General features: G+C 41.4%; 1 protein-coding gene across 1 annotated transcript; it reads left to right on the top strand.

Moving 5' to 3' along the window:
• Window positions 1-13006: 13006 nt before the first annotated feature.
• Window positions 13007-14784, top strand: LOC141419499 (melanoma-associated antigen B3-like). The gene is made up of 2 exons (XM_074062285.1): window positions 13007-13960; window positions 14755-14784. The coding sequence occupies exons 1-2, from the start codon at window positions 13007-13009 to the stop codon at window positions 14782-14784; spliced, it is 984 nt and encodes a 327-aa protein (XP_073918386.1).
• Window positions 14785-15283: the final 499 nt, after the last annotated feature.

Here is a 15283-nt window from a genome sequence, read left to right as displayed (position 1 = left end):
GATCTAACCTTTTCTCTAGTACCTGTTCCCCTTTTCCTATTGGCCTCAGTTGCTTTAAGGTATCTGCTTTAGTTTCTCTGCGTTAAGGGCAACAAATGCTAGCTAGTTTTTTAGGTGTCTTACCTATCCTCACCCCTCCCTTGTGTGCTCTCGCTTTTAGCATGTGCTCATAGTCCAATCCCATTGTTGTGTTTGCCCTTGATCTAATGTCCACATATGAGGGAGAACATACGATTTTTGGTCTTTTGGGCCAGGCTAACCTCACTCAGAATGATGTTCTCCAATTCCATCCATTTACCAGCGAATGATAACATTTCATTCTTCTTCATGGCTGCATAAAATTCCATTGTGTGTAGATACCACATTTTCTTAATCCATTCGTCAGTGGTGGGGCATCTTGGCTGTTTCCATAACTTGGCTATTGTGAATAGTGCCGCAATAAACCTGGATGTGCAGGTGCCTCTGGAGTAACAGTCTTTTGGGTATATCCCCAAGAGTGGTATTGCTGGATCAAATGGTAGATCGATGTCCAGCTTTTTAAGTAGCCTCCAAATTTTTTTCCAGAGTGGTTGTACTAGTCTACATTCCCACCAACAGTATAAGAGGGTTCCTTTTCCCCGCATCCTCGCCAACACCTGTTGTTGGTGGTGTTGCTGATGATGGCTATTCTAACAGGAGTGAGGTGGAATCTTAGCGTGGTTTTAATTTGCATTTCCTTTATTGCTAGAGATGGTGAGCATTTTTTCATGTGTTTTCTGGCCATTTGAATTTCTTCTTTTGAGAAAGTTCTGTTTAGTTCACGTGCCCATTTCTTTATTGGTTCATTAGTTTTGGGAGAATTTAGTTTTTTAAGTTCCCTGTATATTCTGGTTATCAGTCCTTTGTCTGATGTATAGTTGGCAAATATTTTCTCCCACTCTGTGGGTGTTCTCTTCAGTTTAGAGACCATTTCTTTTGATGAACAGAAGCTTTTTAGTTTTATGAGGTCCCATTTATCTATGCTATCTCTTAGTTGCTGTGCTGCTGGGGTTTCATTGAGAAAGTTCTTACCTATACCTACTAACTCCAGAGTATTTCCTACTCTTTCTTGTATCAACTTAAGAGTTTGGGGTCTGATATTAAGATCCTTGCTCCATTTTGAGTTAATCTTGATATAGGGTGATATATATGGATCTAGTTTCAGTTTTTTGCAGACTGCTAACCAGTTTTCCCAGCAGTTTTTGTTGAAGAGGCTGCTATTTCTCCATCGTATATTTTTAGCTCCTTTGTCAAAGATAAGTTGCTTATAGTTGTGTGGCTTCATATCTGGATCCTCTATTCTGTTCCACTGGTCTTCATGTCTGTTTTTGTGCCAGTACCATGCTGTTTTTATTGTTATTGCTTTGTAATATAGTTTGAAGTCAGGTATTGTGATACCTCCTGCATTGTTCTTTTGACTGAGTATTGCCTTGGCTATTCGTGGCCTCTTGAGTTTCCATATAAATTTAACAGTAGATTTTTCAATCTCTTTAATGAATGTCATTGGAGTTTTGATGGGAATTGCATTAAACATGTAGATTACTTTTGGGAGTATCGACATTTTACTATGTTGATTCTACCAATCCATGAGCATGGGAGATCTCTCCACTTTCTATAGTCTTCCTCAATCTCTTTCTTCAGAAGTGTATAGTTTTCCTTGTAGAGGTCTTTCACATCTTTTGTTAGGTTTACACCTAGGTATTTGATTTTGTTTGAGGCTATTGTAAATGGAATTGTTTTCATACATTCTTTTTCCGTTTGCTCATTGTTAGTGTATAGAAATGCTAATGATTTTTCTATGTTGATTTTATATCCTGCTACCTTGCTATAGCTATTGATGATGTCTAGAAGCTTCTGAGTAGAGTTTTTTTGGGTCTTTAAGGTATGGGATCATGTCGTCTGCAAATAGTGATATTTTGACAGTTTCTTTACCTATTTGTATTCCTTTTATTCCTTCTTCTTGTGTAATTGCTCTGGCTAGGAATTCCAGTACTATGTTGAATAGGAGTGGAGATAGTGGGCATCCTTGTCTGGTTCCTGATTTTAGAGGGAATGGTTTTAGTTTTTCTCCGTTAAGTATAATGCTGGCTGTAGGTTTGTCATATATAGCTTTTATAATGTTGAGGAACTTGAAAAGGCCTGTGAATCTTCATTCTTGTAACTCATGAAGAAGGTGTTGTTAAATCGTTTTTGCAATTTTCCATGTGTTCTTCTCAACAGAATATTTACTGAGAATCAGAATATCACACATCTGTTGCTTTTTACCAGATTTAGTGGTAGTTTTAGGTTTTTCTTGAAATATGAATTGGACTTCCTCATAAAACTTTGGTGACCTACAGCAAGATAACATGGAATTGTACAGAGATATTTGGAGATAAGAAGAAAGATGCACAGTGAATTGGTAGGGAACAGAAGGAAGAACAAGTCAAAGTTCTTCAGTTCTTGCTTTTCTTTATGCCATGTAATCTTTTTTTCAAACGTGAAAGATACATACCTTGATATTCTTCTGTAATTGATAGTGTGTGAGAAATTAAATCAAAGCGTATTAAATTTCTCACTTGTGGCTTGTGTTTTACCCAAACATTAACTGACATCCTGTCTTGGGAAACTTCAAACTCTGTACTGGGGATATTTACTCAAAAGAGGCTCAGCTGTGATAGATGCTAGAAAAAGCAATCATTACGGAAGAGGCTGAGATGTTCTCTACTTCATAAAGCAGTAAGAAACAGAGTAAATAGAAGACAGAGGGAAAACATCACCTAGTTTTCATGGTTAAATAGCATTATGGCAGAATGTTTTCTGGTTTAGTATGTGTGTTTTTGTCCTAGAATGCTGCATATTTTGTGTCAACTACTAGATTAAAGATAAAACATTTAAAAATCCCAGGTGGATGGATGATAATGTCTTAGGTCAAAATCATCACAGTAAGAAATGCCACTCCCTACCATCTCCATAGAAGATAGATTCAGCCACAGATGCTTTGTATACATTACATATCTTCCCAATCCTACAGGTCAGGGCCTAGAAAACTTGCTTCTCAGTAGAGAACCTGAGAATTATAGAGATTGCTGTACCATGTTCATGTGGCTAGCAGGTGACAGGGTCAGTTCTACACCCCTTGTCTGGAGCACACACTATTCCTAAGTGAAGACATATCCGGTGTCTCTTATTTCAGACTTTTTTCTCAGGACTCCAAAATGTGTCGTATTGACAAAAATGAATATCCTAGTGCTCAAAGTACTGTATTGGAATACATAGCTGCAACAACAAAAATATCAAAATTATTGAAAGTTGTAAATAACAATAAACAACATTCGGTGACAGTATGAATATTTACTTTAAAATGTTATATAACTTTGAAAGGAACAATGGTGTTAGCCCTATGATAGAGCACTTGCCTAGCTTGTGTGCAGCCCTGGCTTCACTCACCGGCATTGCAAAAGATAAACAAATAATACAGGGCATGCTCTGGTGGCTTATGACTGTTATCCTGTCTACTCAAGAGGTAGAGGTCAGGTGGATTGAGGTTTGAGGCCATCCCAGGCAAATAGTTTGCAAGATCCTATCTTGAAAATACCCAGAATGAAAAAGGGCTGGTAGGATGGTTCAGAAGGTAGTGTGCCTGCCTAGTGAGCATGAGGTCCTTCATTTAAGCCACAGTAACACCAAAATAGATAGATAGATCACTCTAGACAACCTCCTCCTGACATGAGAAAACAAGTAGTTACATGAAATTCTAAGTCTTGGTGGAAAAGACAAAGAATATGTCACTCTGTTTTCTCTCTTAACAATCCACTACCTATTCTACACCTATGCTTATCCACCTACCTTCTTACAGCTTCCCCATCTCATAATACTCCTAAGACATGAGCCAAACACTACAAGGTTTGATAAGGATAAATTTCTCTAGAATTTACAAGATGAGCATTTCCCTGGAAGAAAATAATCCCAGGTACAGAGTCAAGATAAAGGCCAGGATATCAACCCTGCATATAGGAGCTCTGGGAGACCAACGCCCTGCATATCTGGAGTCACAAACACATCAGTCCAATCCATTCTCAAACACAGCAGGTTCCAGACAGCTGTCAGTCAGTGCTGCTCCTCACATATTTTTCAGGCTTCTGAAGAATATAAGAGCCCCAAGAACAGCATACCTATGTCAGGATAGAAAAGAGTCCCAGCACTTCACAGGAATAAAGGCAATCAGCCAGAATGAGGATGGTGTAAGACCCAGCCAGTACAGAGGTGTTTAAAATAAAACAGCACTACCCCAAAGGTGACCAGAGAACAGAGTTATCCTTAGGAAGCCACAGGCAGGGTCTTCAGGTATTACCACTCCCTGGCTGACTGTGGGTGGGGAGTTGTGTCAGAGATAGGAACTCTTTGGACTAACGCTGGAGGCTCCATTCAGCAGAGGGATGACTCTCACTCCCTACCAGACTTGTAGTCACCATAACACCAAGTGACAATGACGAGGACTTACCCTCAAAATGAGTGTCATATACAGCTCCATCCTTATTGTCAGACCTGAGAGACTTGGATGTGGTAACAAGATGAATCATGCTCACCTCCTTCCAGGTCATCCCAAGGGAAGTGGGGAAACTTGTCAAAGTGGGCAGGCTCAGGTCAGGAGAGGGAGGATTTTCAGGTTATACTAGGAGTCAGGGTGACTCCTGAAGATTGAGGGGAACACCTGTTCTGTAATGATGGTGGCAACACAGATTCCTTCCACTTCCATTCCCTTACAGAGAGCGTGAACAGTTGTGGACACATAAAGCAAATATCACTTTTTTTCATAGAGGGTGTCAGGGATTTAGGAATCTGAGAATGAAAACATAGGGTTCGAGTTGATTCAGGAAGGATTTTCATGCTGGGTCAGGAGTCAGGTGGAGGAGACCAAAGAGTGTGAACCGCCCCTTGGAAATATTTCACTATATCAGCGAGAGCCAATCTGCATCCTCCCTTCTGCCATCCATCAGAGACCACAGGCAGAAATGTCAGGAATAGGTGTCTATCAGTACCCAGTCAAGGATAACAGGGTAGTGAGGGGCTGGATTTTAGGGTGGTGGTTCACTGTCACAAAGAGGAGAAATATTAGGAGTGGCTGTCTGCCACAGCTTTTATTCTTCTGGGACCATTGACAGGTATATAGTCAGAAAATGCCATCCTCACTTTAGCTTGTTCGGTCTTATGGAGAAGCAAGCCTCCTTGTGAGGAAGTATCTCAGGTAAAAGATCAGAGCCCCGTGTTCAGCCAGGATTAAAATCAGGGAACCTGGATGGTACTGAGGTGACCCTGTACCCTTGAATAGAGGGGATAAAAGAGTATCACACCCTTCCTTTTGATATCAGTGTTTAGAAGGCTTAGAGCAGAGCTGTCAGGTGAGGCTATCTTTTTCCATATCATGTCTAAGGGAGGTGAAATCATTGGCTGGAAAGTACAGCCAGCAAACAGCACAAGGAAGGGTACAATAGAGGCCAGTCAATGTGCCAAGTGCTTTTCATTGATTACACTCCTTCCATTAGTCCTACAGGGCAGGGCTTACTAAATCCACCTCATGGGTTTGGAACCTAGTCTCTGAGAGTTTGATAATGCTCACGGTTCACACAACTGTTAATCGATATGACAAGGGAAACAACCCTAGAATAACTTAGTCTTAAGTCTCACTTTTCCACTGCTCCCAGCCTGAAGTTTAACTATGTCCCATAAGTAAGTTTTCTTCTCATTATTGCAAAGGTATCATAAGCAACAAAAAGAAAGACTCTGTGGTCAAACTACTGAGTTGTAATACATACCTGGAGCTGTGGTAGTAAGTTTACTAAAATAAATGAGATGTTTGGATAAAGGGGAAAAAAGAGTGTATTTGGTGGCAATGGGATCATATACACAGGGGATGTCACCTTAAAAAGATAAGAGGCTTCAGCTGGGAGTATGGAACAAGTGGTGACCACCTTCCTAAAAGCCCAAGATAGAGTTCAAATACCAGTACAACCAAAAAACAAAAAGATCAGAGGCTCCAAAAGATTATCTGTCTAAGTCACTTTCTTATAAAAAGTAATGTATGAGAATATGCTTGATACTCTAAACCAGGCTGGGGAAGAGAAGAAAGAGGCCAGCACGTTTTTGGTTTTTCCTCCTACAGCTCATTCCCTAATCTTGACCTCTACTTCTGCTCAAGATTTCCCCATTTGACTTCACCCTTAGGTCCAAGGCCATTCTCTGCAAAATTAGCAGAGAGGAAACTGCTCAAGAGTTTTCAGAGATGTGGTATTTCCCAGAATGTCTTTAATCCAAGTTCAAGAGCCTGTATGAGGACATCCATAAAACAGGCCTGGGGAAGGGAACAACACAGAATACTGGGTACTACAAAGAGACTAGTCCCTGTCGAGTCTCAGAACTGCAGAGCCCCTGGCAGAGCTGTGAAGCTGAGCATCACCTCACTTATTCTTCACAACTCTCAGGGTCTTGAGAGCTTTTGTCAAAGAAAGGGAAGGTCACGTCAATTGGGAGAAGAATCCTAGGATCCGGAAGATATCAATGTGAGACCCCATGGAAGGAATGAAAGAAGCATTCACCCAGATCCTTCTGGTTCCCACAAGTCCAGCCTATGTTGTAAGCCCTCAGAGGACTGGAATTCCATAGACAGGAGAAGTATACATAGGTTTGAGCAGGAAGAACAGATGGCCTGAGTCAAAGTGGCAGCTGAACTGGTCCTGGTGCCATGACCAGGGCATTGAGTAAGGCCACATACTATAGCTTCCTCAATATGTAGTGAGCACTGAGGCAAATGCTTCTTTTTGACTGAAAGGCCCATGCAGAACACATCTTGACTTGTCTTGGGTGGCAGAGGAGAGCAGAGCCATTGGGCAAGACTGCCTAAGGAAGAGGGTGACTCTGCTGTCCCAAAGTCCTGCCCAGTCCCGACCTGGTACCTCATTGTTCTCCATGAATGTTTATGGGACAGAGGCACAGACACCTGGGCACATCATTGCTGATATGTAGAAGTCCAGCTTTGCAAATTCTTCCAAATGGAAAATTCTTCAGTCTCATGGAAATTAACTTTGCCAGCTAGAGTGCTGTGTGTAGTTCCTTTTGCCTTGAATCTTACAGAATCCACTCATTACCAGACTCCATTCATTTCCAAATTTACGAATGTCAGCATGCTCTTCTCCAATCCTTTTCAATAAGGATGCTTCATTTATTAACCAAACATTAAGATGCTTTTGTCACATTCTGTGTTTAGGGAATGCTAATATAAATAGAATTTTAAAATTCCAAATAATTGTTTATAGCTGGTGTGTAGGAAAACAATTGGAATAGGAAACCTTTATCCTAGAACTTTTCCTTTTATTGATCATATCATTGCAACACCAGGGGTACCACTTGAGGGGACCTCCCTGCTAACTCAGAAAGTGACCCAATCCACCTGCTTACATAGCCAGAAAGGAGTTGTGGAAAAGATGTTTGCACCAATCGTGGTGGTCCTTCATGCAAATGAAGTTGCATATATGAATATTTGCATTTGTCTATATAGTTTCTTTGTATGTACAAACGTGTGTGTATACACATACATACATGCATTGTTTATATATGTATATGTCTGAGAGGGCTAGAAGTGATGATATACCTATAGCAATGAGTTTGCCTAGCACTCAGATCTCTGATTTTCAAATTGCGTTCTACAACAAACGACAGTAGGACTCCTTAGAGAAAAGGCTGCTTCTAGGAATTGGGTAGGAAATATGAAAGGTAGTACTAAAAAACCCCACAATACAATGATAACAAATGAATGAATTCAGTAGCCAACTAAAAGAGCTCCTAATGGTCCAAATAGAAATAATTTGAGCAAGAAAATAAATAAGGTGGTATTTTATTATTATCCCAAGTATAAAAAACTTGTTCATGAGTGTCTTTACTGGTATAAATATGTTAAATACATCAATAAATGAAGAAGAGTCAAATACCCTGTGCAGACTGAATTCATAATTCATTTTGAACATATTCTGCCATTAACTACGTGGAACATACTGCTCTACCTTTCTTATTCTTTTGTTAGTTGGAGTTTGAACTCAGAGCCTCATACTTGCTAAGCAGGTGCTCTACCATTTGAGCCACTTCACCAGCCCTTTTTTGTGTTGGGTGTTTTTGAGATAGGGTCTCGAAACTACTTGCCCAGGCTGACTTCAAGCCGTGATCCTCCTGGTATCTACCTCTGAGTACCTAGGAATACAGACTGAATCACCAGCACCCCTCAGTTATGACTTATTTATAGTTGTAACAATGCTGTGAACATACTTATACACACTTATAGCACTTCCTTAATTTTTTTAAAGCTAGTCTTCAAAAATGATACTGTCTAATCATAGCAAATGTTCCATCAAAAAAGTACCTAGAAATCACTACTGTTTGTATCTCCACAGTGCTACATGTGTGCTTCTGAAAAACACTATCCCCAGATTATGGCTTGATCTTTGATATTGGTAATAGTTTCTGTGCCCTGCAAAAAATATTAATATTCTGATATACTAATATTTTTCTTTATACTTTATGCTTCACATTTTCTTCATTTTTTTTCTTCACCTCACATCATTAAAATATTTTCCTAAAATATCTTCTGTACAGCAAAAGAAACAATCAACAAACTGAAAAGACAGTCTAAGGAATCAGAAAATTTTGCAAGCTGTTCTTGTAATAGCAAGTAAATATCCAGAACATATAAAGCACTCAACAAATTTAACAACAAAAGAACAAGCAATGTAGTCAATAAATGTGTAAATGAATTATACAGACACTTCTCAAAATAAGAACGAATGTCCAATAATTACATGAAAAATGTTTATCATTCTTAGACAATAGTGATATAGAAATCAAAACTACATTTAAATTCTATCTCACCCTAATAAGAACAGCTATCATCAAGAATTCAAGAAACAATAAATGCTGGCAAGAGGTAAGGGAAAAGTAACCCTTATACACTATGGGTGGCAATGTAAACTGTGCAGTTACTATGGAAAAAAATATGAGGGTGCCTCAGAAAACTAAAAATAAAAATATAATATGGTTCTGGTATACCACTCTTGGGTACAGCCTAAAAGAGTCAAAGCCAGTAAACACAAGATGTACCTGTAACACCCATGTTTATCATGGCACTATTGACAATAGTCAAGTTATGGAGTAAGCTGAGGTGCATAACAATTGATGAAAAGATAAAGAAAATATGATTTATATATATACACACACATATATAGGTATATATAGCATATATATCATATATGCAATGGAGTATTATAAAGCCATAAAAAGAATAAAATCATCATTTTCAGGAAAATAGATGGAACTGGATATTATCATGCTAAATGAGATAAGCCAGACTCAGAAAGAATATATCACATGGCTTCTTCATGCATGGAATCTAGATTTTTAAAAAGACATGTAAGCAGAAAGGGATCCCTTGGAAAGAGACAAGAGATCAGGGAGGAAGGTGACAAGGAAGAGTAATAGGTTAACATGATCAAAATACACTATATACGTGGGTGAAAATGTCACAATGAAGCCCATTATTCTGATAATATACACTAATTTTAAAGAAACAGAGCATGAGCTAGGCTCCAATGCTATGCTTTCCACTCCTCTCTGCGTGGGGCAGACGTTTTGTCCCCTAATTCACTTTTCTTCCCAATACTCCCCAAAGTATCTTCTCTCTTAGGGAATTATTAACAACATTAATAATATTAATAAAAGCAAGCATCCCCTCACTTACCCTTAGGCCTGCCTAAGTGACCAAAAGTATTCTGTCTCCAAAGGTTGGATGGCAATACTTAGACAAAACAACTAAAAATGCTACAATAAATGAAAGTCACAAATAAAGAAGCAAAAGTAATAATGCACATTGTTGTTAAGACTATGCACACAGGTGAAGTCAATGTGGAACTTAGGGATCACACAGGCATGCTAGAGGGCTACTTTTTCCACAAAGAAGGTGAACCAATTAGAAGTAATAGCAGATACTCACACTGGCCTTTGGAAAAAAGGATACATCAGCATCACTTTTCTCTGACACCTCAACACCACGTGTCTGGAGCCCCTTCCTTGGGTGGCAGCACCCCCCATTTCACATCAGGCCTGGAACATGGACCTGCAAGGCTGCAGTAGGGACAGTTTTCAAGAATTTGCAGGGATGTGGCATTTTCCAAGAAGCCTTCCCTCTAACACACAGTAGCAAAAAAGGAGAACCACCAGGACTAGTTGGATGACCACTCCCCATCTGAGGGGGACCAACAGCCCCAATGCTGTTCCCAGGCCAGTGAGGCCCCAGAAGGAGGTTGCTGGTTGTAGCTATATCCAGCATCCTCTTCCGGGAATGGAGGAAAGTGAAGGATATGTTTGAGGCTGGAGGACATGGGCTACTAAGGGAGGAATCCCAGGACCCACAGAACCCACAGAACCCACTCCTGGTTTTGAGACACCAGACAGAGCCATCAGACCTAGGTGTCCCTCGTTTCTGCCTGGAAGGTGTCAGAAAGCCGAGTGGTAAGATCTCAGCTGCAATCATGGCTCAAGTGGTGGAGCACCTGCCTAGCAATCTCAAGACCCAAGCTCCATCCCCAGTACCTACCACCAAAGAAAAAAGTCGCACATACATTTAAATCAAAAGGCAAGATCTAATAGGTGGGCCGGCCCTAGTTCTGCAAGGGCGGAATCTTGGAGACAACCATAAGACAAGAGGAGGATTGCCTGGGTTGATCTGAGAAGCTGCCACTGAGGCAGACAAGCTCAGTCCCGCGCCTCCCGTCAGTACTGAGAGGCTCCGACAGGGGGCGCCACGGGCAGCGTGCCCCAATCTCATCTGCAGGGACTGAGTGAGGTGCCAGCTTGGTCCAGAGGCTGTGTGACTCGGGACCGTACAGGGAGGAATCCAGGGCTCTGCTGGAGAGCAAAGTAAGTACCTGGGGGCACCGCCTCCAGAAGGGTGGGGTGGGGTCCTTTAAGAAGCCACCCCTGCTATCAGTGGTTGGAGACCCCGGGTGGGCGGGCCGCTTTTGTCCGGATGTGGCTCATCTTCACTTCCTCTGTGAAGGCTGGGACGGAGGTCCGAGACTTGTGGCGTCGTGTAGACTGAGGGTGAATTTCTGGAACTGGTGTGGAGTAAGGTAAGGACCCTCATTTGGCCTGGGGAAGTCTTTCCCACCTTTTAACTAAAAGAGCTATCTCTGTTTGACCTGGTTAAGCTCTCAAGTTAAATTCTGCCTAGTCATCAAGCAGAGCATCTTCGTGTCAGGGAATATTCCAGATTCAGTAGGTAGTGGAGGTCCAGGCTCTTACTGGAGTCAAATGGAAGACATTGAATGCTTATGAGGGGATCATTCCCCAGTTGAGGTGTGAATACAAAGAAGTGTTCCTGCACTCGTTTCTGTGAGACTTACAAAGAAAGGTATTCGTATGTGGGGGGAACTCGGACTTCCCTCTCCAGTGCCCTGTTATGAGGCTAATGGACTTGTTTAGCGGAGGAAGGTATCCCAACCCTTAGGAGAAGTCAAGATAAAATACTTGAGTGAGAACTGACGGGAACATGAACTCTAAAACATAGGTTCTAGTACATTCTGCCCCTTCTCTCAGCCCTGGGAATCCCCAGAAAAAGCTGTCAGGTGGTGGTGCTCCTTTTTTTTTTTTTTTTTTCATTTTTCTTTTATTATTCATATGTGCATACAAGGCTTGGTTCATTTCTCCCCCCTGCCCCCACCCCCTCCCTTACCACCCACTCCACCCCCTCCCACTCCCCCCCCTCAATACCCAGCAGAAACTATTTTGCCCTTATCTCTAATTTTGTTGTAGAGAGAGTATAAGCAATAATAGGAAGGAACAAGGGGTTTTGCTGGTTGAGATAAGGATAGCTATACAGGGTATTGACTCACATTGATTTCCTGTGAGTGTGTGTTACCTTCTAGGTTAATTCTTTTTGATCTAACCTTTTCTCTAGTACCTGGTCCCCTTTTCCTATTGGCCTCAGTTGCTTTTAAGGTATCTGCTTTAGTTTCTCTGCATTAAGGGCAACAAATGCTAGCTAGTTTTTTAGGTGTCTTACCTATCCTCACCCCTCCCTTGTGTGCTCTCGCTTTTGACCTGGAAAATCACAAGAAGGTTAGACTTAACGTATGCCCCAGTTTTGCAGAGGGAGTAGATCTGGAGCCTTACAGGAGGGAAGATGAGGACACTAAATGAGGACCTTAAGTGAGGTCTAATGCTACCACATCCCTTTTAAAAAGAGGAGACAGCAGAGTGCCCCTGTCTCCAGCCACTCACAGCATTGAGGAAGAGCCCATACATAGCAGTCAGATCTATGTGGACACTCCTTTCTTTTTGATGGCATTATCTTGCTCTGGATCCTTATCTGAAGCGAGGGACATCAGATCCTCCCTAGAGCCACAGTGAGGACCATGAATGCCCATTTCAAAACACACCTCCACAGAGCTCTTACAACTGAGTACCCCATGGCAAGGATAGTGGGCCAAGATACTCTTTCACTTCTTCTTAAAGGGTTGCAGGGAAAGGAGGACATTAGTTGGAGTTATCAACATTAATGCAGCACAGGGGAGGAGTGCTCAGACACTGCTAGCAGTTGATATGAAGGTCCAGAACGTGAATTGGGAGGCCCCCTTACCCCAGAGCAGAAGGGGATTCACAAGAATTACACCTGCCATCACCAGTCTCATTCCCAGTGCACACCAGACAAGGATGGCAGGTTTCAGCCTCAGGCACACTTTAATTATTTCCACAGAGTTCTTCTCAGAGTACAGGCTGATCAGAATAGGAGCCCTTCAAGTTCTTTACAGCAGTGCTCTCACGGAAAACCACAGAAGCAAATTTCTCAAAGCCAGGCAGTATCTCCCAGCGGGAGGTGCTTATGCTCTCTCATTTTCTCTCCTCCAGGTTCCCACCTTTCCAGCTCTCCAGTCCATACTCCTGCCTGTTGTCCCTGGCTGCAGCCATCATGCCTCGGGGTAAGAAGAGCAAGCTCCATATTCATGAGAAATCCTGTCAGGCCCCAGGTGAGACCCAAGATTTCCAGAAGGCTAAGACCACTACAACCAAGGGGAAAAAACTCCCCTCTTCTCATTTGAGGGATACTACTCCCGCAAAGTCAGCCTCTAGGTCACAAAGGAATCCCAAGATACCTCAGAGAGCCCTTTCCACTACTGTGTCTGCAGGTGTTTCTGCCTCAAGATCATATGAAGGAACCAACAGCAAAAGTAAGAAAAAGCAATGCCCTTCCCAGGCCCCATCCTCCACCGTGAAATCTCACAGTGACTCTCTAGCTACAACCACTCGCATGTTGGTGCAATTTGTGATGCACATGTACAAAATGAAAAAACCCATTATGAAAGCCGATATGCTGAAGATTATTAATAAAAAGTATAAGAATCGCTTCCTTGAGATTTTCAAAAGAGCTTCTTTCAGCCTAGAGGTGGTATTTGGTGTTGATTTACAGGAAGTTGATTCTACCAAGCATTCCTATGCTCTTGTCAGCAAAATCAATCTCCCCAACAATGGGACATTGACTTGTGGCAGGGGATTTCCTAAGACAGGTCTCCTGATGAATCTTCTAGGTGTGATATTCCTGAAAGGCAACTGTGTCACTGAGGAGAAAATCTGGGAATTCCTGAATAAGATGAAAGTATACGATGGGAAGAGACACTTCATTTTTGGGGAGCCCAGGAAGCTCATTACCCAAGATTTAGTAAAGCTTAAATATCTGGAGTACCGGCGGGTGCCTGACAGTGATCCTGCATGCTATGAATTTCTGTGGGGCCCAAGAGCCCACGCTGAAATCAGCAAGATGAAAATTCTGGAGTTTTGGGCCAAGATCAATCATACAGTCCCCAGTGCCTTTCAGTCCTGGTATGATGAGGCTTTGAGAGATGAGAAAGAGAAAGCTCAAGCTGCAGTTAATAATCAGTGATACACCAATGCCACAGCCAGTGAATGTTCCAGGACATGTCCTACCACTCCTCCCACACTTAGTGAAGTTAAGCCAGATTCTTGACTTTGTAGTTAAAGAGAAAAGTCAGTGTTCCAAGTAGTGGAGGACTGGGTGTGACTGGAAGGAACACAAAATATAATATTTTTCTGGTCCTGTTGTATATGGATAATTTGTAGATTTATCTGTATTTTTGTTATTTTTTAAGTGTTCCTTTCATTTAACATTACAATCTAATTTTACAAATGACATTGTTAACACTTATTTATTGTGTTTAAGATGCATATTGTGTTTAAGAGTGAAAGTTTTGTTTTGTAAAACAAAATAAGATGGAAAACTTCTAATTTTATGATCTGGCTCAAGATAATGTGGAATTGGAACAAACATTTCCTTTAAAGTATGAAAAATCAGTAAAATGTACAGAATGGAGAAACAGAAAGAGTGATATGGTTGATACTTGTCTTCTTCAATCCTTTTAATCTGTATTTTATAAAATTAAAAAACAATGTTATGCACTGGGTTTGTTTTAAGCCATAATAAATTAGACCCCTATGCCTACAGGGTCATTTATTCCCTAAATGTCAGTTGACTACCTGTTCTTAGAGGGTCCCATGCTAGTACTGGGAGGGCTAAGAAAAAGAAAACCTAGTAACTGACCATACAATTATAAAATCCAGAAGCAGATGCCATATAAGGAAAATGGTGATACATACTCTAAGACTGAGAAGACATGTGAAAAAAAGAAATAAGAAGGGAGGGAGGCAGTTGTGGATGAGGGAAGTCCAGTGTAAATCACCTGACTGATTAAAGCAGTGTTGGGCCTTAGGAAACTATAAGCCTCTCAATGGAGGGTAATTTAAGTGAGGCTGCATGGTGGGCTGGGTGAGGTGTGGGAGTGGGGAGCAGGGACCAGACCCTCACAAGTACATCTCAGAGTACTAAGACTTTAATGGGAAAATGTCCTTAACATTTACTTGGGGTATTCTGAGAGATCTGAAAAGGATATCCACCTGGGACAGAAATGGAAAGTATCCTGTGCTTCTGTCCCACCACAGTCAAAAACACTACACAAATGAAGTGTTTGATGCATACTGTCACCAGGGAGAATCTAAGAAATAAGAGTGATATCCTCAAGGGAGGTAGGATGCCCAGAAGACATTGTGCTGGAACTCTTTTCTCTGTGCTGTGGGACCCAGAACCTGATGTATTAAAGGGATATTCAATTAGGTTACCTTATATGTAATATGGAAAACTCTAGATACAGTATACATTTTGGGTGGTGGTTAAAGG

This window comes from Castor canadensis, chromosome X, assembly GCF_047511655.1.
Source record: "Castor canadensis chromosome X, mCasCan1.hap1v2, whole genome shotgun sequence".
Taxonomy (NCBI): Eukaryota; Metazoa; Chordata; class Mammalia; order Rodentia; family Castoridae; genus Castor; species Castor canadensis.
Note: the sequence above shows the minus strand (reverse complement) of the source record. Positions and strands in the feature narration are given on the sequence as shown.

Excerpts from the sequence above, each read along its gene's own strand:
- LOC141419499 (XM_074062285.1), top strand. The coding sequence starts at position 13,007 with ATGCCTCGGGGTAAGAAGAGCAAGCTCCATATTCATGAGAAATCCTGT. Across the intron at positions 13,961-14,754 it reads AAGAGAAAGCTCAAGCTGCA|GCAGTTGTGGATGAGGGAAG; the intron begins GTTAATAATCAG and ends GAAGGGAGGGAG.